The sequence below is a fragment of the Notechis scutatus genome, chromosome 14 (assembly GCF_049901735.1).
Source record: "Notechis scutatus isolate UNSWTSFEM ecotype Mainland chromosome 14, rNotScu1.2, whole genome shotgun sequence".
Classification (NCBI taxonomy): Eukaryota; Metazoa; Chordata; class Lepidosauria; order Squamata; family Elapidae; genus Notechis; species Notechis scutatus.
Genome location: NC_142022.1, coordinates 440,275 through 461,915, shown reverse-complemented (window position 1 = coordinate 461,915; position 21,641 = coordinate 440,275). Strand labels below are relative to the sequence as shown.

Sequence of the window (21,641 nt, the reverse complement as noted above, 5' to 3'; positions counted from 1 at the left end):
TCTAGAAATTTGTAGCAGCTGCTGACCCCCTCTGGTGGATCAGATTGGGAACAGCAACAAGGATCCTCAAGATAAAGTGTTTGTAAACAGTTGGACTTCACTTTGGAGCATGCCCAGTAATGTCAATCACAGCTGCCCTGTAGTGGCATGATTCCTTGTCCTTTCCAAAATGGGTGTCAGACCTGCCGCAGCCGGGTCCCTAGGAAAGAAAGACCCTCGACTCCATTTGGTTGAAGTGATATGTACTTTTACTAAGAGTTATTGGTTGCAGCAGAAGCAGGCTAGAACTAAAGTTCCCATGCGAAAGGATAATCAGAATAGAGCTGGAAGGGACCTTGGAGGTCTTCTAGTCCAACCCCCACCCCACCCCCCGCTCAAGCAGGAGACCCTCTACCATTTCAGACAGGTGGCTGTCCAGTCTTAAAAACCTCCAGTGACGAAGCACCTACATCTTCTGAAGGCAAGCTGTTCCAATGAATTGTCCCCTCAACCCATTGACTTTGCTTGTCAGAAGGTCGCAAAAGGGGATCACATGACCCCATGACACTGCAGCCCTCATAAAAGTCAGCTGTCAATCATCCAAATGTAAATCATGTGACCATGAGGATGCTACAATGGTCATAACTGAAAAACGTTCATAAATCACTTTTTTCAGTACCATTGTTAACTTTGAACAGTCACTAAATGAACTGTTGTAAGTGGAGGACTACCTGTACATGGTTCATATATGCTGAACATTGTGGAAAACCAAAGTCTAGGTTTAGTATGTTAAGCATGTTATAGAAACCCAGCCATTTTGTGAAACACTTCATTGCTTGTACAAATTTTGCCCATTATTTATCATTCTAATTTTGGATGGGGTAGCGATATCTCTCTCTCTCTCTCTCTCTCACACACACACACACACACACACACACACACTGGCTGGGTGGTGTTTCCCCCCAATTGTAACTTACTGCATGTGCAAATACAGCCATCCTATTTTGTTAATATAGACCTATCCGGTTCCTGTGAATACAGTAGAAGGTCACATCCCACAATCAGCCTTAAAACACCTTTTGTTAATCTGAGCAGCCAACATTTATTGTGGCTTAGCCAAACATAAATTTAATCAGGGTAGACAGAAATGTGCCAGCACGTGGGAAACTAATAAATTCAAAGGAATATAACACAGAGGTGCCTTTTGTAATTCTTGTTTTTATTGCAACAACCCCCTAGATAAAAGTCAACAGGTGGGCAAACAGAGTCTGAGCCTTGTTCCAAACACTGTAATTCTCAGACCAGATTGAGGATTGTGAGATAATTTCTTTCTTTTCCCCCCCCTGAAAATCACACAGAAGCAGGAAGAAATCAACAATTGGGGATTAAAACTCATGGCCAAATGAGTCTGGGGAAAAAATGTAACCATGGCACTATGTAAGCAGGGAGAATGGATCTCTTACGGCAACTCTGCGGCATGCCAGGAACAAACTCAACATCTGGATATAAAGTAGCTTGGTACATTCTGACACCCCAACCTCTGTAAGACTAAACCCAGGAATGAAATCTGAAACTAAGGAAATATACACAGGGAGTTGGAGATAGAGGTAGACAGCAAGTAACCCCTGAAGGCAGAATCAAGGATGCTGGCCTTTTAGTCACCTTGCCCCAAAGTGGTCTGGTCCCCTTTCTACCCCAGGAGCAAAATGGGGATCAGCCCTGTTCCAAGTTCTCAGCTGCCCGTACTGCTGAGTAGGAGGTAGGGGCATTCGACAGCTGACGGCCGAAGAAGGATGTTGTACGTCGAGGTTTCACCCTCTTGATCTCTTTCCCTGGAGCAAGGAAGAAGCACACACACACACACACACACACATAAGTAGAGATACAGCAATAGCACATGGCCCCTAACTACCTGGGTCCTCATTTTACTGACCTCAGAAGGACGGAAGACTGACTCAATCTTGAGCCGGTCAAAATCGAACTACTGGCAGTGAGCAGAATCAGCCTGCAATACTGCCTTCTCACCACTGCGCCATCATGGCATAAATAGCATAGCAATAAGCAATAGCACTTAAGACCTATATACCACTTCACGATGCTTTCCAGCCCTATCTAAGTGGTTTACAGAGTCAGTGTAGGAAGGGAGGAAGGGAGGGCAATAGCAATAACACTTAGACTTATATACAGCTTCACAGTGCTTTCCAGCCCTCTCTAAGCCGTTTACAGAATCAGCCTCTTGCCCCCAATCAGTGTCTGGGTTTACACATCACAGCCTAACCAGGGTTTGTTGAACATGTATCAGTTGATGCGCAAAACTGGCAACTATAATTTACAAATCCTATTGGCAGATATCACACAAACTCCAAATAAAATTTTTAGCCTTGTGAGCACATTGGGATTTTTGACAGCCTATTACAAATTTGGTTTCCATTTTTTTTAATTCTTACAGACAAAAAAAAAAATATTGCTAATCAATTTCCTCCAGCATCATCTTCTTGGACACAAATATTATGAATCTTTTACTGTTTTACAGCCCCACATAAGGCTACGCAATAGCATGGCTGGCTCAGGAATTCTGGGAGTTGAGCTCCATAAGTCATAAAAGGGCCAAAGTTCCCCACCTTTGCTCTATAGTCTTTCAGCTTTCTGACACCATACCTCACTTTTATTATGTTTTTTTAATGAATAGCCAGCACTGTCAACGAAGCCTTGAACATTTCATTTTTATTTTTCACGAATTCAGGTTCCACGACTAATGCAGGAAATTCTGACTATGCTTAAAACTAGAATGTTGCTTTTCATCACCTCAGTCTTCTATTCCTAGACACCAGACTAGATACGAACAAGTAGATAGCTGCACCGTTTCTCACAAACAGGAAAGAGCAATTCTCTATGCTTCTTGTGTCCCATATTAGGTAACTGGATGTAACGTGTCCTAAAGAAAATTGTATCTGAGCCGATTTGATTAATGCATTTTGCTAAGAAGAATGCTGTTGGATGAATGAAGAACAGATGCAATCGAGTATCATGTTTCTTAGAAAGCACCATTTCTCACAAACAGGAAAGATTCAGATTTAAGAGAATTGGAAGGGATCTTGTAGGTCATCTAGTCCAACCCCCTGCCCAAGCAGGAGACCCTACACCATACCTGACAGAGGGCAATCCAGTCTCTTCTTGAAAGCTTCCAGGGATGAAGCTCCCACAACTTCCAAAGGCAACATCCGTTCCACCGGTTACGTAATTGTTCTCACTGTCAGAAAGTTTCTCCTTATTTCCAGTCTGAATCTCTCCTTGTTCAGTTTCCATCTATGATTCCTTGTCTGGCCTTGGCTTGACCCCTTCCTCCTCTCTGTGGCAGCCCCTCAAATATTGGAAGACTGCAATTCTCTGTTTCTTATCTCCCACACAGTTAGGTTTTTTTAAGTTTACTTTATTGTCACAGCATCTCGTTACAACAAAATCAAACACCATCTTCAGTGCACATCATGACCATGAAACACACTGAACCGAAAACCCCCGACAATGCACCAACACTGCACAAGACAGTAGAATTCAACAGAGCGACTGCCCTGGGATAGAAGCTGTTTTTCAGCCTATTTGTCCTTGTTTTTATTATTCTGTACCATCTGCCAGATGGTAATAGTTAAAAAAAAAGAGCTCCCAGAATGAGATGGATCTTTGAGGATGTTTTGAACTTTCTTAAGGCAGTGGGAATCTGTCATCTGCACCTCTATAACTGTCTGGTTTGGCTCTGCAACCCAACAGGACATACACAGACTCCAGAGGATAATTAGGACTGCAGAAAAAACAATTACTACCAACCTGCCTTCCATGGAGGACCTGTACCCTGCACGAGTCAAAAAGAGGGCTGTGAAAATATCTCCAGACCCCTCACATCACGGGCATAAATTGTTTCAACTCCTTCCCTCAAAACAACACTGTAGGGCTCTGCACACCAGAACAACTAGACACAAGGAGAGTTTTTCCCCGAACGCCATCCCTCTGCTAAACAAATAATTCCCTCCACCCTGTTCAACTATTACAAAGTCTGCACTATTACTGTTACTCTTCTCATCACTCCTTATCACCCATCCCCTCCCACTTGTATGACTGTGACTTTGTTGATTGTATCCTTATGATTTTTATTGACTGTTTCCTAGTATGATTTGATTGCTTATTGCACCCTATGACCCTAACTGTTGCACCTCATGATTCTTGACCCTGGACGAATGTCTCTTTTCTTTTTATGTACACTGAGAGCATTTGCACCAAGACAAATTCCTTGTGTGTCCAGTCACACTTGGCCAATAGAGAATTCTATGCTATTCTGAAAAAAAAAAAGCTCTTCCAAGGAGAGGAGAGGGCAACCAATGATCCTCTGGATCATTCACCCTCTGGAGTGCGATCCTATCTGCCACTGTGCAATTGGCAAACCATACAGAGGTACAGTATGTAATAACTGGTTGTAAGGTGTCCTAGTAAAGAAAAATTCTAGCATGCAGACCCAACTGATGAATGCACCTTGCTAAGAAGAAAGCTGCTGGGTGAATTAAGGCAATGGAGTATCGTGTTTCTTAGAAAGGAAACCTGCTCAGAAGCAAATGTTTTGGCTGGATATTTGCACAGGCAATGTTTTGGGAAAGGCAACAAACACCCTGCTCCAACCTCTCTCTCTCTTTTCACCAGCTTACCTTCCTCGACGTAGTCTATGGTGGCTAAACGTTGGATCCGGCTACAGAGCACGCTGCTCTGTCGCTGAATTTTGGCTAGCTGCTGATCAGACGTGGGCACTGCGGCCGTGGTGGGCTCCGAATCCAGCGCCCTGGTCGACGCGTTTAGCTCAATACAGTATTCGATTAGACTACTCATCAGTTCGGCCTGAAAAGAGAGACGCAGGTCCAGTTAATGCAGGCAGTCCTCAACTTACGACCACAACTGAACCCAAAATTTATGCTGCTAAACAAGACATCGGTTAAGCAGGTTTTGCCCCATTTTACGACTTCTCACCAGAAGTTGTTAATCGAGTCACTGCAGATCTTAAATTAGTAACTGTCATAAAAACGAGTCAGTTGTTAAGCCCCTAAATGTTGATCAGGTGGCCCTGGGGATGCTGCAATGGTCATAAGTCTGAAAAACGGTCCCAAGTCACTGTAACTGTGAAGAACGGTCATCACATTTTTCCAGTGCCTCTGTAACTTTGAACGGTCACTAAACGAACTGTTGTAAGTTGAGGACTGCCTATTTATTCTAGCACTATGTGGGAGAACAGGGAAGAAAAGCGGAATGCCAGAAAGGAAAAAAAAAGGATACAGGCAGTCCTCGAATTACAACCACAACGGAGCCCAGAAAATAGGTTTAATTGTAACGTAAATTGTTATGTGACACCCATTAAAGTTTAACTCTCTCACCCAGCAGACACATACTTGCTTAGAGTAAACCTTGAGCAACTTGTTCACTTGCCGGCCTTCATTTTCCCCATCGAATTCCAGCCACAGGATATGTTCCTCCTCACTTGGGAACGTGTGGTCCCAGGATAACTCCTGGAAGCGCAGGCCCAGCAAAACGTCCTGCAAGGAAGGCAGAAAAGGTTTATCCGGGAGGCGAAACAATGGAAGGGCCTTCTGTCAACTTTGTCCCATCCAGGATCTGGGCCTTTATAGCCTTCCGAATTTAAAAGAAAACCCTTAGAGGTAGTCTTCGACTTACGACCACAAGTGAGCCCAAAATTTCGATTCTTAAGCAAGACATTTGTTCAGGGGTTGCTCTTTCTCCCCTCTTTGGAAGAGCTTTATACCTCCCGCTGCCTTAAGAAAGTCTCAAAGATCCATCTCATCCTGGGAACCCTTTTTCTGAACTATTACCATCTGGCAGACGGTACAGGATAATAAAAACAAGGACAAATAGGCTGGAAAACAGCTTCTATCCCAGGGCAGTAACTCTACTGAATTCTGCTGTAGAGTGCAATATGAATGCAATATCAGGGGTTTTCAATTCAACTGTATAGAATGTGAAGGATGTGTGTTTGTGTTTTATTTTTAGTTATAATGTGTACCGAAGATGGCATTTAATTTCTTTGTACAAGGTACAATGACAATAAAGTAAACTAAAAAATTTCGGTTCTTAAGCGAGACATTTCTTCACTGAGTTTTGCCCCGTTTTACAACCTCTCTTGCCACAGTTGTTAAGTGAATCACTGCAGTTAACTCAGTAACAGGGTCATTAAGTGAATGTGCAGAAATGAGTAGATTGACAATGTCAATTAGAGAACAGGAAGAAAAAGATTATTACAAGATTTTGAATTTATTTTATGAATGGTTAGACAGAAGAGTAAGAAACGGAAACAAGTGATAATAGTAATAATATATTACAATTAATTGACTTAGACTGAGCAAGAGAATGAATATAATTTAGGTAAGGATGAAATATATTTTTGAAAGGTAATAATTACAATATTAATGATAATAATTGACCAATGCAAGATAGAATATTGATTAGAATGGTTATAAACAAGTAAGAAATGTATGATAATATTTCTATGTGCACAGGATATAAGTACACAACCGACACACTATTGAACTGAAAGTTGGTTTTATTTGTTTGTTTTTGTTGTCAAAATAAAAACTTTTTCAAAAAAAAAGTGAACCTGGCTTCCCCATTTGACTGTCAGATCCGTGTATCTCTCATTTCTTCAGTGGAAGAAGAAAAGGGGGGGGGGGGAGACTGATTAAGAAATCTTTCTTGATGTAACCTGAATATATTTAATCTTATATCGAATTTGTATAACCTACACATGATACAATGGAGGGAGGAAACCCAGATGGCCGGAACCTATCACCTCTGAGAGGCACAGCCAGGAGATGAGAAGACCATAAAAATTCCCCAGTGAGATGTGTCCTGGGAAACTCTGGAAAAGGTCGTTCTAAAAAGGGAGTGGGGGGAATTAATATGTTGGCTCTTTGTTTTACTAAACACACATCAAGATAAGGGGAGGGGTTTTAAGCTCCCTTATCTATCTCTGCATGCCTGAGAGACCTTAGATGCTGCTTTTAACCCCTACATGAATTGTCTCATCTCAATAAAGGATTCCTTTTTGATACGTTTTGATACGTTTTCAGAAGTTCATTCTAGTTGATTGAATGGGAAAAGTTCTGTAGCCTGACACTTTCCTTCTATGAAGGTCGCAAAAGGGGATCATGTAGCTCTCCATCATCATAAATGTGAGTCGGTTGCCAAGAGCCTGAATTCTGATCATGGAGATGCTGCAATGGGTCGTGAGTGTGACAAACGGCCTTAAGTCACTTTTTTTTGGGGGATGAGCAGTCACTCAACAAACTGTTGTAAGTTGAGGACTACCTGTGTTTTGGATGGTCTGAATTTTGATCACGTGAACATGGGGATGCCACATTGGTCAGTATGGAAAATGGTCCTAAGTTGCTTTTTTCAGGGCTGTTGTAACTTTGGTCACTAAATGAACGGTTCTAAGTTGAGGATCCCCCTGTACTGAATAAGTGAGAGCAATCAACCAGTGGAATAGAAGTTGCCTTCGGAAGTTGTGGGAGCTTCATCCCTGGAGGCTTTTAAGAAGAGGCTGGGCTGCCCTCTGTCAGAAATGGCGTAGGGCAGGGGGTTAGACTAGATTAGGCGTCTGCAATCTGCGGCTCTGGAGCCACATGAGGCTCTTTCAGTCCTCTGCTGTTGCTCCCTGTTGGCTGATCCTACAACTGGTTGGCCCGTCCCCATCACTCCTCACCTGGCCTGAGAAGGTAAGGGTGATGGCAGTGGATGGAGACTCACTCCATATTCCAGAGGAGGAGGACTGGGTGGGAGTGAGTGACGTCGAGTTGGCTACGCCCACCAAGTCACACCGGTTGTTAAATTATCAGCTCCCGGTGTTTTCTTTTCTGTGGGAAATGGGTCCAAATGGCTCTTTGAGTGTTTAAGGTTGCAGACCCCTGGACTATATGACCTATAAGGTCCCTTCCAACTCAATCTGTAATCTGTCAGAAATGGTGTAGGGTCTCCTGCTTGGGCAAGGGGGTTGACTAGATGACCTACAAGGTCCCTTCCAACTCTGTTCATCTAATCTAATCTAACAGGCCATCTCATCCAACTTGCAAGTCGAATCCATAAAAAGAGTGAAGAATCCCCAAACAGCTCAGCCCATCTACACACCGCCGTCCCCGGTTTACCTTCTCCTTGCTGTCCATAATATAGACGCCCTCCAGGCTAATGGCCACTGTCACGGCTTTGCGTCCGGTCCGATGCAGCAACCCCTGAACTGGCTTGTCTATTTCCCCAAAGAAGAAGGCACAGCTGCAGAGAGAGAGAGAGAGAGAGAGAGAGAGAGAGACGAGGCGGACAAGAGTGTGGTTAGGACCTATTATCATATGTGATGGAAATGTATAAAAGTAGAAAAATACTGGTGGAAAATAAGGGTTTGGATAGAAGAGATGGTTAACCAGAAAGCAGAGTTGAGACCAGAAACATTCTTACTGGGAACTGTTAATGAGAAATACAGTACAGGAACAATATATTTAATGATATATATAATAACAGCTGTGAGATTGGTGTATATCCAAAACTGGAAGAATGAAGATACCCCTACAGAAAGTGAAATAATCAGGAAAATATTAGTCTGTGCAGAGATGGACAGACTAACTTTAGAAATCAAAGATAAAGGTGAGGACAGAGGATTATGAAGTCTGGAGTAAAATACATCAATGGCTAGAGTCAAGGAAAAAGAAAGAAAGGGTTGACGCTTTATAGGAATGAAACTTAAAGTTTTGTAAACCAAAGAGAATGGAATATAATGGACAAATACAAGATGATACGAACGCAGGAGTATGAAAGACGGTTGTAAATGTGTATATAATTGTAGATAAATGTAGATAAATGTAAATAGAAATAATATTCAGCTAGCACTATACTAATAACCTAAGGGGAAAAAGAAAATTAACTGTTATGTGTATCTCTGTAATATAGCTTGTATGGCCAAAATGATGGCCAAGAAAGTCGCACTGTGTTCAATTGCTTTTAATGTTTATTCAATAAAATTAATTTTGTTTAAAAAAAGTGTGTGCTTTGTGATTCGTGACCGAATGACGCCTTGCCAGAGTTCTCCTGGGCTTCGTGGCTCCACGGCCCACTCAAACCTACCCGTAGTAAGGAAGCTCGTGGCACTTTTGCAGGTAGCCATGGTACAACCTGAGCAGAGTGGCGTGTTCTTCGCAAGCCCCTGCCTCCGGGACCTCGCGAAAGGCCCGCAGGAGACCCTGCTCGCTGATGGGCCTGCGGGAGCCGGCCCGCTTCCGAAGGCTGGCAAAGAGCTTGTGGCCTCTGTGGCAAAGGTGGGAGGGCAAGAAGCAGTCCAGCTTCTCCCTAGGAAGGAAGGAACAACAAAAAGGAAAGGAAAACGGAAGCTCCCACTCAGCCAGCGGTTCCCAGGCCTTGTTCTTCTACCTGCTTTCAAAACAGAATTGATAAGAGGGAGTCCTTGATTTAACGGCCACAATGGGCCCAAAATCTCTGTTGTTGAGAAATGTGTAACGTGAGTTTTGCCCCGTTTTGCGACCTTTCTTGCCTCAGTTGTTAAGTGAACCACTGCAGTTGTTTAAGTTAGCAACCTGGTTGTTAAGTGAATCTGGCTTCCCCATTGACCTTGCCTGTTAGAAGGTCACAAAAACAGATTGCATGATCTTGGGACACAGCAACAGTCATAAATGTGAACTAGTGGCCAAGCGTCTGAATTTTGATCAGGTGACTATGGGCATGCTGGAAAGGTCGTAAGTGTGAAAAACGGTCCTAAGTCCCTTTTTTTCAGCGCTGCTGGAACTTTGAACTGTCACTAAATAAACTGTTGTAAGTTGAGAATTACATGTACCTAAGCAGTGTGAGGTTCCTGAGAAATAAAACCATGTAGGTTTTATTACTTGTGGTCCATTTCTGCTTTATTGTTTTACCCGTCAACCGGCCTGCTTGGGTGATAAATCAGGGGTCCCCAAACTTGGGCTTCAACTCCCAGAATTCCTCAGCCAGCAAAGCAGGGGTCTCCAACCTTGGCCCCTTTAAGACTTGTGGACTACATCTCCCAGAATTCCTCAGCCAGAAAAGCAGGGGTGGACTTCCCACATTGACTTTGCTCGTCAGGTCACAAAAGGGGATCAAATGACCTTGGGACATAACCACTGTCATAAATACAAGTCAGTTGCCTGAATTTTGATCATGGGGAAGCTGGAAAGGCCATAATTGTGAAAAATGGCCGTAAGTCCCCTTTTTCCAGCACTGTTGTAACCGAACAGTCACTAAATGAACGGTTGCAAGTCGAGGATTATCTCTACATGTTTTTTCACAATTATATCTTAATTTTTCACCAATCTTACTCTCCCTCTGCTTTGAAGAAACCTTCCCAGCGTTAGTCTTGAGAAACAACATAGAATTCAGGGGTTGTTTGTGTCCCACCTACTTCAGGAAGGAAGCCGTGTGCTGCTGGGGGTTGTAGGGGCCCAAGTTGATTCGGCAAACCAGCGCTCCTAACGCGTCACAATCGGCCCGGTCACACGGATACCGCCCTTCCAGAATGTTGTACTTGGCCTCTTCGTACAAGAGCCGCAGAACGTCTTCATCCTGAATCTGGAGAAAAACCAAGACAGGGTCCCAAAGATCAGCTAACAACATCAAGCCCAGGTGAAGACAGGTAGTCCTCAACTTTACAACAGTTTGTTTAGCGACCGTTCAAAGTTACAATGGCGCTGAAAAAATATGACTTACAACTGTTTTTCAGACTTACTGGCATGCCCTTGTTGGAGTCTGATTCTGAAAGGGAGATTGAGCAGCTGACAGGGAGTGGGAGTGGGGCTCCGCTGGCTGTGGAGGAAACTGGGGAAGGGCACAGTCCAGCTGGGCATTCAGAGGAAGACCCAGGGCCACCCCCTCTTCATCCTAGGGCACGCAGGGAGGAAAGGAGAAGGGAGCAACATGGGTGGCGTGGCTTATGGGGGAGGAAAGGGCCCTGATTCCCTTCATTAGTTGCAGCTGGAAGAACAGGATATAAGAGGGGCGTTTGCACACAGCTCCTTGCTGGAAGCAAAGCGTGCATTAGCTTTGTCAGGCTTTTCTGGGTTTTGGCATCCTCCCAACCTTGTGTGCTGCGTTATCCTTTGGAAGTCTGCAATTTATCATCCTGGCCTGCCGTGTTAATTACTTCAGGGTGGTTTGTGTTGGTTTTTTAAAATTTCTAATTATCTTTACTTTGGGTTTGGACTGCATTTCTTCCCTTCGTAGACTGTTTTTGGAAGAGTTTGATCTTGAGCCGAGGAAAATTGGACATTGGGGCCAAGTTGTAGGCATTAAAGGGAATTTATTCTACTTTTGTGACTTTGTTATTTTTGTGTCACACCCCGGATCATCACACATATTTAGGATGGTTGCAGTGTCGCAGGGTCATGTAATCCCCTTTTGCAACTTCCTTAACAAGCAAAGTCAACCAGATTCATTGAACAACCAGGTTACTAACTTATCAACTGCAATGTTTCCCTTAACGGTGGCAAGAAAGGTTGGGAAAAAAAGGGGGGGAAATTCACTTAACAAATTTCTTGCTTAACGATAGAAATTTTGGGCTCGATTGGGGTGGTACGTTGAGGAGTACCTGTACCTGGGAGGGGACAAGAAAACTCCAGGGCAGCAGTGAGAAGTTAAATAAAAAGATATTGCAAAAGAGAATGTCAATCCATTTCCATATTATTGCCAAGGAAATTATATGGACATAAAGACAGGATGAATTGCATTCAATCTGAAGTGAACTGTGTATCACAGCTTAATGTATCAATTAATCCCTTTTCTGCATTCTCGTACTACAAATAATCATTGTCAGGGTTCCAACATACACCCCCATTCAAATCATAAGTCTCTAGCCACACCTCTCAGAGTAAAAAAGATTAGGAGTTGACAGGTCGGCGTTTCCAGTTGCAGCCGACACTAAGACACACCATCATTTCCCGTGACCCTGGTCTTCCTACTCTATGCCCTGGATGTATATTCTCCAATGAGACACATCCATAGCCAAGAGTCATCAATCATGCTCTCCAGTAATAATCTTGCGTGCCAACAGCTTCAGCTGTCAAGGCGATTATCTGAGGCATTTAAGGAATGCACTTCCCTACTCCCTTTCTGTTGGCAACTAAAAAGTCCAATGGAGTGTTTTTTAGTTGATAGTCATGAAATTTAGGTTTTTAACTATTCCATAATGGCAGAAAGACTGCAAGTCAATCTAAAATTATACAACTCTGCCAATCCCTGAGTTTTCTTTACCCTGTCACGCACCCCATCCCGCATCCCCAAAACAAACAAGGAAAAATCACAATGATTTGGGTAGAAAATCCCCAATTTTTGGAATAGCCAAAATCCCCACACTTCTTAGGGTTTAAAAAAAGAAAAGAAAAAAAGACTTCCAAAAGCAAAGAAAACGAAGCTCTATTGAGCAAGGATTAAACAATATTTGGGTGTCTGAAAAGAAGTGTTGAAACTTTCTGCTGTGGTTCTAACTGGCAACTATTCAACCCATGGGGTGGGTATACAATAAGGACTGGAGGGCCACATCCTGCCCTAAGCCCATAAATGGATTTTGCAAGCATAAGCTGGACTCTCTTTGAACTCACCTGCAGCTCCTTCCTTCTCAAAAAAAAGATATTTCTGAGGAATTGAAGCGACGGTTCGTCTGCGAGAAAGTCAGAGAAGAAAAACAGGACAGGCTGTGATTTAAAATCCTGGTTCTCCGGGGAAGAATTTAAGGCAGGCCTGGCCAACCCCCACACGCACAACTTACGGGTAACAAAACAGAGACTTTCTGCATGCATTAGTCCCAGAATTGGATTATTTACTTTTTACCTACTTTGGAAATGATTAAATCCCCCTCAGGGGTTGTGGGAGCTTCATCCCTGGAGAGGCTTTTCAAAAAAAGATTGGACTGCCCTTTGTCAGAAATGGTGTAGGGTCTCCTGCTTGGGCAGGGGGTTGGGACTAGATGACCTACAAGGTCCCTTCCAACTCTGTCAATCTCTAGTCTAAACCTTGTTCTAGCAGTTCACTTTAGAGGAATACAAGTAGTCCTCAAATTACAACGGTTCATTTAATGACTGTTCAAAGTTGAAACGGCACTAAAAACGTGAGTTATGACCATTTTTCACACTTAAGACAACTGCAGCATCTCCATGGTCATGTGATCAAAACCCAGACACTTGGCAACTGACTGGTACTTATGACAGTTGCTGTGTCCTGGAGTCATGTGATGTTTGGACAAGCGAAGGGAACAGAAATTTTGAGCTCCATTGTGGTTGTGAATCGAGGTCTATCTGTAAATACGTTCCATAAACATCCAACAGTATAAACCACACACCATACCATCCTCAACTGTCGATTAGTCATTTGGTCATGGTGTGAAGTTCCAATGGCCTGCGATGCCTCTGCCAGCAAAAATGGGGCCCAGGGGGTCTCACGCATAGCCCACCCCGGCTCCATTTTCGCTGGCAGAGGGCTATCAAAACAAACTAAAAACAAAACAAAATGAGAAATGTTTCTTTGCCTTTTTCATTTGAGCAAGCCAGAAGGGACAGGAAAGGAGAAAGGGAAAGAGGAAAGACAAAAAGAAGGGAAGATGGGAAGAGAGCAAGGAAGGAAAAATAAGGAAAGAGGGGAAGGAAGAAGAAAGGAGAAGGAAGAGGGAAGAAAGGAAAGGAAGGAAGGAAGGGAAGGAAGGAAGGAAGGAAGGGAAGGAAGGAAGGAAAGAAGGAAGGGAAGGAAGGAAGCAAGGAAGGGAAGGAAGGAAGGAAAGGAAGGGAAAGGAAGGAAAGGAAGAGAAGCAAGGAAAGGAAGGGAGGAAGGGAGGAAAGAAGGAAGGAAAGGAAGGGAAAGGAAGGGAGGGAGGAAGGAAAGGGAGGAAGGGAAGGAAGGAAACAAGGAAGGAAGGGAAGGAAGGAAGGAAGGAAGGAAGGGAAGGGAAGGGAAGGGAAGGGAAAGGAAAGGAAAGGAAGGGAAGGGAAAGGAAGGAAAGGAAAGAAGGAAGGAAGGAAAGAAGGAAGGAAAGGAAGGAAAGGAAAGGAAGGGAAAGGAAAGGAAAGGAAGGGAAGGAAGGAAGGAAGGAAGGAAGGAAGGAAGGGAAGGAAGGAAGATTATGAGGGGGAGGTTCTGAGGGAAGTCCTGCCTTAGCACTTGGCCACCACAGGTGCCCCTGACACAAGTGACACCGAACTGGCCACGCACCCCCAGCCACACCCACTCCTCCCAGATCATTCACAATCCTGATGCGGCCCTCAATGAAACTGAGTGACACCCCTCTTGTAGGTGCAGAACTGGAATGAAAGAACAGCTCTTTTTTTTTAGGATTAGAGAAGGGACTTTTGTACGTATCCCATTTGCCCAGGGGAGCTGCAAAGCACCTTCCATGATCTCATCCACAGAGCAGCCGGTGAAACGGAAGAGCAGCTCTTGCCACTGCCGGCAGATCTTGTAGGGTTGGTGTTTGGGTTTCAGCTGAAGCTCTGCAAGACAGAAAGAGAGGCGCGGATTCAGCCTATGGGGGACGATTAACAACACGCTTCCACTGAGTCCCAAAATAACCTTGCAAAGCAAAACTAGTCCTGGTGGACGATCGCTGAAACATGAGCCAGCTGTGTGCGCCGGCCGCCAAAAAGGCTAACACAATCCTTGGTTGCATTAACAGAGGCACAGAATCAAAATCACATGAAATATTAGTACCGCTTTATAAAGCCTTAGTAAGGCATACCTGGAAGACTGCACTCAGTTTTGGTCCACCACATTATACATATTTAAAAATGAGACTTTAGAAAAAGTGCAGAGAAGAGCAGCTAAGATAATTAAAGGCCTGAAGACTGAAATATATGAAGAACGGTTGCAGGATTTGGGTATGGCTGGTCTAGAGCAGGGGTCGCCAAACTTTTGGACCTCAGGGACCACCAAACTCATAATTTTAGATCCCAGGGACCACTAACCGGTTCTGTGGGTGTGGCCTAATTTGTGGGTGTGGCTTGGTGGTCATGTGATTAGCTGGGCGTGGCTTGTATGTAAATATTATAAATATTTATATAAATACTGAATGTTTTATTTAAAAAAAAGAGCTACTTTTACCCGAAATCAGGCAAAGCAGGCAGATTGAGTTGCTCACAGAATCATTCAGTGATCTATCTATCTGCCATCGGCTAGCTCGGTCTCTCAAATTTGCTTGCCGTGAGTCTGCATTGAATTTGCTTGCAAGCAAACCTTCAGTCCTAAGGGAGGTTTGGCTGTACTGAGCCGAAGATCTAAAGGCTAGCGAGAAAGCAAGAAATCCAACCATTTCCTGCTTCCTAGCTAATCTAAATCTCCCGGCACAGCAGAACAGATGATGGTCAGAAAAAGGAAACATAGCAATTTAGCAGGCAAAGTTTACCGGGTAAGAAGTGAGTGGGCGGGGAGGGTCCCCGCGGGCCATGTGGGCTGCACAGCCTTGTGTTTCTGCGCAGCCTGGATTAATTGCCTTGTGGGGGTGCTCTGGGGGTGAGATTTCTCTGCGGCCCATCAAAATTTTCTCGCAGTCCATTCCACCGGTTGGCAACCGCTGGTCTAGAGAAAGAAAGGACTAGGGGTGACATGATAGCAGTCTTCCAATATCTCATGCGTTGTCATAAAGAAGAAGGAGTCAAGCTATTCCCCAAAGTACCCGAAGGCAGAACAAAAAGCAACGGATGGAAACTCAACAAAGAGAGAAGCAACCTGGAACTAAGGAGAAATTTCCTAAGAATGAGGACAATTAACCAGTGGAACAGCTTGCCACCAGAAGTTGTGGGTGCTTCAACACTGGAGTTTTTAAAGAATAGACTGGACAGCGATTTGTCTGAAATGGTATAGGGCAAGGGTCTTCAAACTTGGCAAGTTCAAGACTTGTGGACTTCAACTCCCAGAATTCCTGAGTTCACATGACTGGAGGAGGATTCTGGGAGTTGAAGTCCACAAGTCTTAAATCTGTCAAGGTTGAAGACCCCTTATCTATCACCTATCTATCTATCATCTTTCTCTCTCTCTCTCTCTCTCTCTGTGTACCTACCTATCAATCAATCAATCTATCTTTCAATCATCTATATATCTATGTATCATCTATCCATCCATCTATCACAAGGGTCTTCAAACTTGGCAAGTTTAAGACTTGTGGACCAACTCCCAGAATTCCTGAGGTCAGATGACTGAGGAATTCTGGGAGTTGAAGTCCACAAGCCTTAAAGCTGTCAAGTTTGAAGACCCCTGACTACAGTATCTATTTATCTATCTATCTATCTATCTATCTATCTATCTATCTATCTATCTATCCCAATGGTCTTCAAACTTGGCAAGTTTAAGACTTGTGGACTTCAACTCCCAGAATTCCTGAGCTAACATGACTGGAGGAGGAGGAATTCTGGGAGTTGAAGTCCACAAGTCTTAAATCTGTCAAGGTTGAAGACCCCTGAATTCTATCACCTGATCTATCATCTCTCTCTCTCTCCGTACCTACCTACCTATTTACCTATCTATCTATAAATCAATCTATCATCTATATATCTATGTATCATCTATCCATCATCTATAACAAGGGTCTTCAAACTTGGCAAGTTTAAGACTTGTGGACTTCAACACCCAGAATTCCTGAGTTCACATGACTGGAGGAGGAGGAATTCTGGGAGTTGAAGTCCACAAGTCTTAAATCTGTCAAGGTTGAAGACCCCTGCATAGGGTCTTCTGCTTGAGCAGAGAGTTGGACTAGAAGACCTCCAAGGTCCCTTCCAGCTCTATTCTGATTGATTGACTGATTGAAATCCAAGGGAATAATTTATGGCAAACATGCTGAGCCAGCAAAATAAAGGACCAAGGTTACCACAATCCAAGTTTAGCACGCTGCATTTACAGCCTCCAGGTTTGCACCTGGCATAGTGAAGAGGGTTATGTGAGCACAGAGCCAAGGAAGTCTACAGAGAGGGCAAAACCGTTCGGCTTTAGTCTGGCTGCCTGGCAACCGCTTGCCCTTCTCATCTCTGCCCTCTCAGCCAGCGAGGCTGCCGAAACGTGACCCAGGCCTCTTTGGGCAGGGTGGGGAAAGAGCGTGGAGTCTTACCAAGGAAGGGGGAGATGAGCCACAAGGAGAAGATCTCCAGGGCACATTCGGGCAGCTTCAGCACATCCAACACCATACGGTGCAACTCGTGAGCAGTGACGGAGGGTAGGTTGTCCATCGTTAGACGCACCACAGTGTCATCCACAAGATAAACCAGGACATCCTGGGCTAAAGTGGAGAGAAAGGAAGAGTAGTAGTAACACTCAGACTTATATACCACTTCGCAGAGCTTTACAGCCCTCTCTAAGCAACTTACAGAATCAGTCTCTTGCCCCCAACAATCGGGGTCCTCATTTAACCAAACTCGGGAGGACAGAAAGCCGAGTCAACCTTGAGCTGGTCAGGATCAAACTGTTGACAGTGTGCAGAGTTAGCCTGCAGTACTGCATTCTAATCATAAGGAAGGGAGGAAAATAGCAATAACACTCAGACTTATATACCACTTCACAGTGCTTTCCAGCCCTTTCTAAGCGGTTTACAGAGTCAGCCTCTTGCCCCCAACAAGCTGCGTCCTCATTTTACCCACCTTGGAAGGACGGAAGGCTGAGTCAACCTTGAGCCCGGTGAGATTTGAACTGCCAAATTGCAGGCAGCAGAAGTAGCCTGCAGTACACACTGCATTCTAACCATGCCTCATACGAAGAACAGTTGCGCTATTCACACAGCACACAACCCGATGACTGAAACAATTTGATTTTCTACGATCCCACAATTCCTTAAACAAAAAATAAATCAATCTATCCCCCAAAATGAACTAATAAAGCTTCTCATATTATGTAAATGCTGGGTCTTTCACAAGAGCCAGTAGTGAAGTGTTGTGCAGAACCAGGTTGGCAAGGACAGAAGCAAAACTCCGTTACTAAAAAAAATTAAGAACACAGACAATCCTGAACAGGATTGGCACCACTTTGGTGAACGTCACTTACTAAAATCAATATGTTTATGACTTTACAGCATTTTTCATTTACATGATTAACATTACATGTGGTTTTTCTTTCCCTACCCCTTGAAGGTAGGAGAAAAAGGGATTACAAGAGAGTTAGCAGGCTCACAATGCAGAATAAACATTGAAAGGCAGGAGTTGGCACCAGCATCTTCAAACCCACTATACAAACAGCCCAGTGCATTCCAAATTGTGTGCCTGCTGACTCTCTTTTAATCCCTTCCTCTCCAATCTCTTCCTCTCAAAGAAAGGGGTGTTAACCAGAGGTGGTATTCAGAAGGTTCTGACCAGTTCTGGAGCACAGGTAGCAGAAATTTTGAGTAATCTGGAGAACCGGCCAATAACACCTCTGACTGGCACCGCCCCCATCTCTTCTCTGCCTCCCACTGAGTCGCAGCTGATCGGCTGGGTCTCCTTTGGTTGCCCTGCACAGGAGAACAGAGCTGGAAAGCAGGTTAGTGGGGTGGGGAGGGAATGGGGATTTTGCAGTAATCTTCCCCTGCCACACCCACCAAGCCACGCCCACCAAACCATGCCCACAGAACCGGTAGTAAAAAAATTGGAATCCCACCACTAGCGTTAACAGGTTAACATTGTCATGGGTATGCATTCATGGAGGCCTCCATCCTTAGAAGTCCTGAATTTGCAAGTGGAAGCTGTGGTGAGACATCCAGGGCATTGCAAAAACCTTGCTTGAGTCTGTCTGCAAATATTCTGGTGGTCACTCAGACTCAATAGGACTCTTATAAATGGGGCATAGTGTGACTGTGGGGTGTGACCGTGGGGTCCCTCATCAATTCGTAGATCACATCCTGACCGGCTGTAAACTGAGGGTATCTACCGGTCCAATATCTGATTAATTTAATATCAATGATGCTAACCATGCCCGGCTTAGTGAAGCGGGGAAAAGTTGCAATACGTCATGGGACAAACTGTGACGACGCGAGTTGGACACCCCTGGCCTAGACACTGGCTTCTGAATATAGATCTTTTTAACATGTACATTTTATTGTGCTTTACTAATCTAAGTGAAACGGTAATATATTTTACTAGTCCCTGTATGATATGCCATACAGTAAATAATTTAGGAACATGTTGATTTTCACTCATATATCCTTTGGGAGGTGGGAGGCAGGGGGCATTTTCCATTCACTCACCACGAGGACCGGTGGAAGAGACGCTGCTTCGCTGAGAGCCTTGGTCCCCACTGGGGGGGACCATAAGTTTGTCCCCCTCCATCTGTAACCCAAAAGATAAGAAAAACAAATTGCATGCTTAAGAACAGATTGAACAGATTAAACATACGCACATATTCATTTCTAAGCCTAGCCAAAATGCTAAAATGTTAAAATGAGAATTGACTTATTAGGACATTATTAGGACATAATTATTAGAACTTATTAGGGCTTAATAGGTCAATTTAGCATAAAAACCTACGCAACATGCTATGACAAGGGCTGGATTTCCCCAATTGCAACGACTTGCAACAGTTCATTTACTGACCAGACAATTGAACAAGACACAACAGGGTTGAAAAAAGTGACATGACCATTTTTCACATGACCTTTGCAAGTGTTGTCCCCTAAAATGGGCTCTTTGCTTGGTGTCGAAGCCGATAAGTCACTGGACACAAGGTGTGGTACAAAGTTATGCTTCTATTTTGGTACCAAGATGTAAGGACCCTGGCTCAAAAGCTAACCAAGGGCCTCGATGAGAACCTTAGAGCAATTTTTAGGGTCAAATGGTGGTCGCATTCAACCATTGCTTTTCCCCTAATAATGCATGCATAACTGATAACATTGGTTATTTGGATCTCAGCCCTCTACATAGCTAAATGTCACGTCATCTGTGTTTCACCCCAGGTCACGGGTATCTTGCAAAGTATCCTAGTTTTATGTGGTTTTGGGGGGTTTTCTTATAAGCAAGCTATTCTTGTTTAATATCCTGGCTAGAGGTTTAAGGTGTTAACTTCTGCCTCGCTAAGGATCTGCAGTTCCAACCCCTTTCCTATTGCAGAGCAACTCAAGGTAGCACCCCCACTCCCCGGTGACCCCCCCTTTCCACAGAGAAAAGTAAAAGCAGTTTTAAATCTTTGTCTGAGGCAGCACCCCCCCTACTCCCCCGCACCCCCCCCCACCCTTCTGTAGAGAGAGAGAGAAGACAGGAAGGAGCCAGGCTGCTTAAGGCACAGAAAGGAAGACAAGAGAAAATGTTTTTATCAGAATGCATATTCCTCACTCTCGTGTCCATTCTGTCCATGCCTGGGTGCTATCTCCACATAGGACCCTTCCTCTGACCCCCAGAGGCCTCATCTGGCCTCCTCTGCACATACATCCCATCATCTGATCCCTCACAAGCATCCCTGGGGTCACCTGATTTATATTCAGATATTTAGCAATTGACTCATATTTATGACGGTTGCAGTGTCCCAGGGTCACCCTTTTTGCGAACTTCCGACAATAAAAGTCCAGATTCATTTAACAACCGGGTTCCTAACTTATCAACTGCAGTGATTCCATTAACATCTGTGGCCAGAAAAGTCATAAAACTCACTTAATGACTGTCTTGCTCAGCCGCAGAAATTTTGGGCTCAATTGTGGTTGTTAAGTCAAAGACTACCTTCATTAACAGCAAGAGAATAACCATGATGTAGCAAACCTAAGAGGGGGCGGTCGAAGGCAAGGCTAACTAACTACCTGGGATTAAGGAAACTATTTTCCACCTATATTGGAATCAAATAAAAAAGGGCTGAATGGTAATAAAGGTCTAGTCCTAAGAAAACAGGAGAGTGAAACCAGATGGAAGAAAAATCCTTCCAGGACTGATGATGTTACATAGTTGGGTCATGAACCGTCTGCAAGAAAACTACCAAAAAGACCGCTTCTCCTCTTCCTCTCCTCCTTTTCTTCTTCCTCCTTCTCCTCCTCCTCCTCTCCACATCCCCTCTTCCCTTCTAGCACTGATGGTATTCCCTAGTTAGGTCATGAAACGTCTGCAAGAAAACCTCCAAGCTCAGAGTTCACTAAGGATCCCTCCTCCTCTTTTCCTTTTCTTCCTTCCTCTTCCTCCTCTCTGCAAACAACTCTCCCTTCTACCACTGATGATATTCCCTAGTTGGGTCATGAAACGTCTGCCAACCCCCCCCCCCCACCCGCCCCCCAAGCTCAGAAACCACCAAGAGACCCCTGGAACAAAATCCCAAACTTTTCCTACCTCCTCCGCGCTTCCTTGTTAAGCTTTTTCTGAAGTTGCGCTAGGACCCCACCCTATCCAACACGACGTCACCCCTTTCCGGTTAAATCATTGGCTGTGCTCCTTGCTCTCCTTCCCCCCCCCCTACCCAATGAGGACATTTTGGGCGGAACTTATGTTAATCTACAGGCCGCTTTTAAGACTAGCGGACTTCAACTCCCAGAATTCCTCAGCCAGCATGGCTGGCTGAGGAATTCTGGGAGCTGAAGTCCACAAGTCTTAAAGTGGCCAAGGTTGGAGACCTGCCTTTATTTTTATTTGTTATTTTGAAGAACTACACGCCTCCACCCTTCTCCGTCGCCCTGAGAATGAACGCGGGCGGGCCCCTTTGGT

The 21,641-nt window shown here is 44.3% G+C and overlaps 2 protein-coding genes and 1 long non-coding RNA gene across 6 annotated transcripts in view; 1 reads left to right on the top strand and 2 right to left on the bottom strand.

The window, feature by feature from the left end:
• LOC113424675 (cystatin-like) overlaps nucleotides 1-21,641 on the top strand; it is a 56,950-nt gene that overhangs the window by 12,617 nt on the left and 22,692 nt on the right. The gene's annotated exons all lie outside the window — the stretch shown is intronic.
• On the bottom strand, nucleotides 1,312-21,607 carry FRMD8 (FERM domain containing 8). 3 transcript variants are annotated; one of them, XM_026686486.2, is made up of 11 exons: nucleotides 21,270-21,607; nucleotides 19,214-19,295; nucleotides 17,114-17,281; nucleotides 14,409-14,510; nucleotides 12,633-12,691; nucleotides 10,442-10,608; nucleotides 9,136-9,357; nucleotides 8,169-8,292; nucleotides 5,403-5,546; nucleotides 4,671-4,857; nucleotides 1,312-1,811 (listed from the first exon to the last, which is right to left on the bottom strand). In XM_026686486.2, exons 2-11 carry the CDS (start codon nucleotides 19,293-19,295, stop codon nucleotides 1,693-1,695), a joined length of 1,374 nt encoding a protein of 457 aa, XP_026542271.1. In that variant the 5' UTR covers nucleotides 21,270-21,607; the 3' UTR covers nucleotides 1,312-1,692. The 3 variants fall into 3 exon arrangements, with proteins under 3 accessions (XP_026542271.1, XP_087799550.1, XP_087799551.1); XM_087943424.1 differs by having other exon boundaries at nucleotides 19,214-19,309; nucleotides 21,270-21,355; XM_087943425.1 differs by lacking the exon at nucleotides 21,270-21,607 and adding an exon at nucleotides 17,370-17,503 and having other exon boundaries at nucleotides 19,214-19,309.
• Nucleotides 9,552-10,435, bottom strand: LOC148129480 (uncharacterized). The gene is made up of 2 exons (XR_015745336.1): nucleotides 10,101-10,435; nucleotides 9,552-10,033 (listed from the first exon to the last, which is right to left on the bottom strand). It is a non-coding gene; the product is annotated as an uncharacterized LOC148129480 (long non-coding RNA).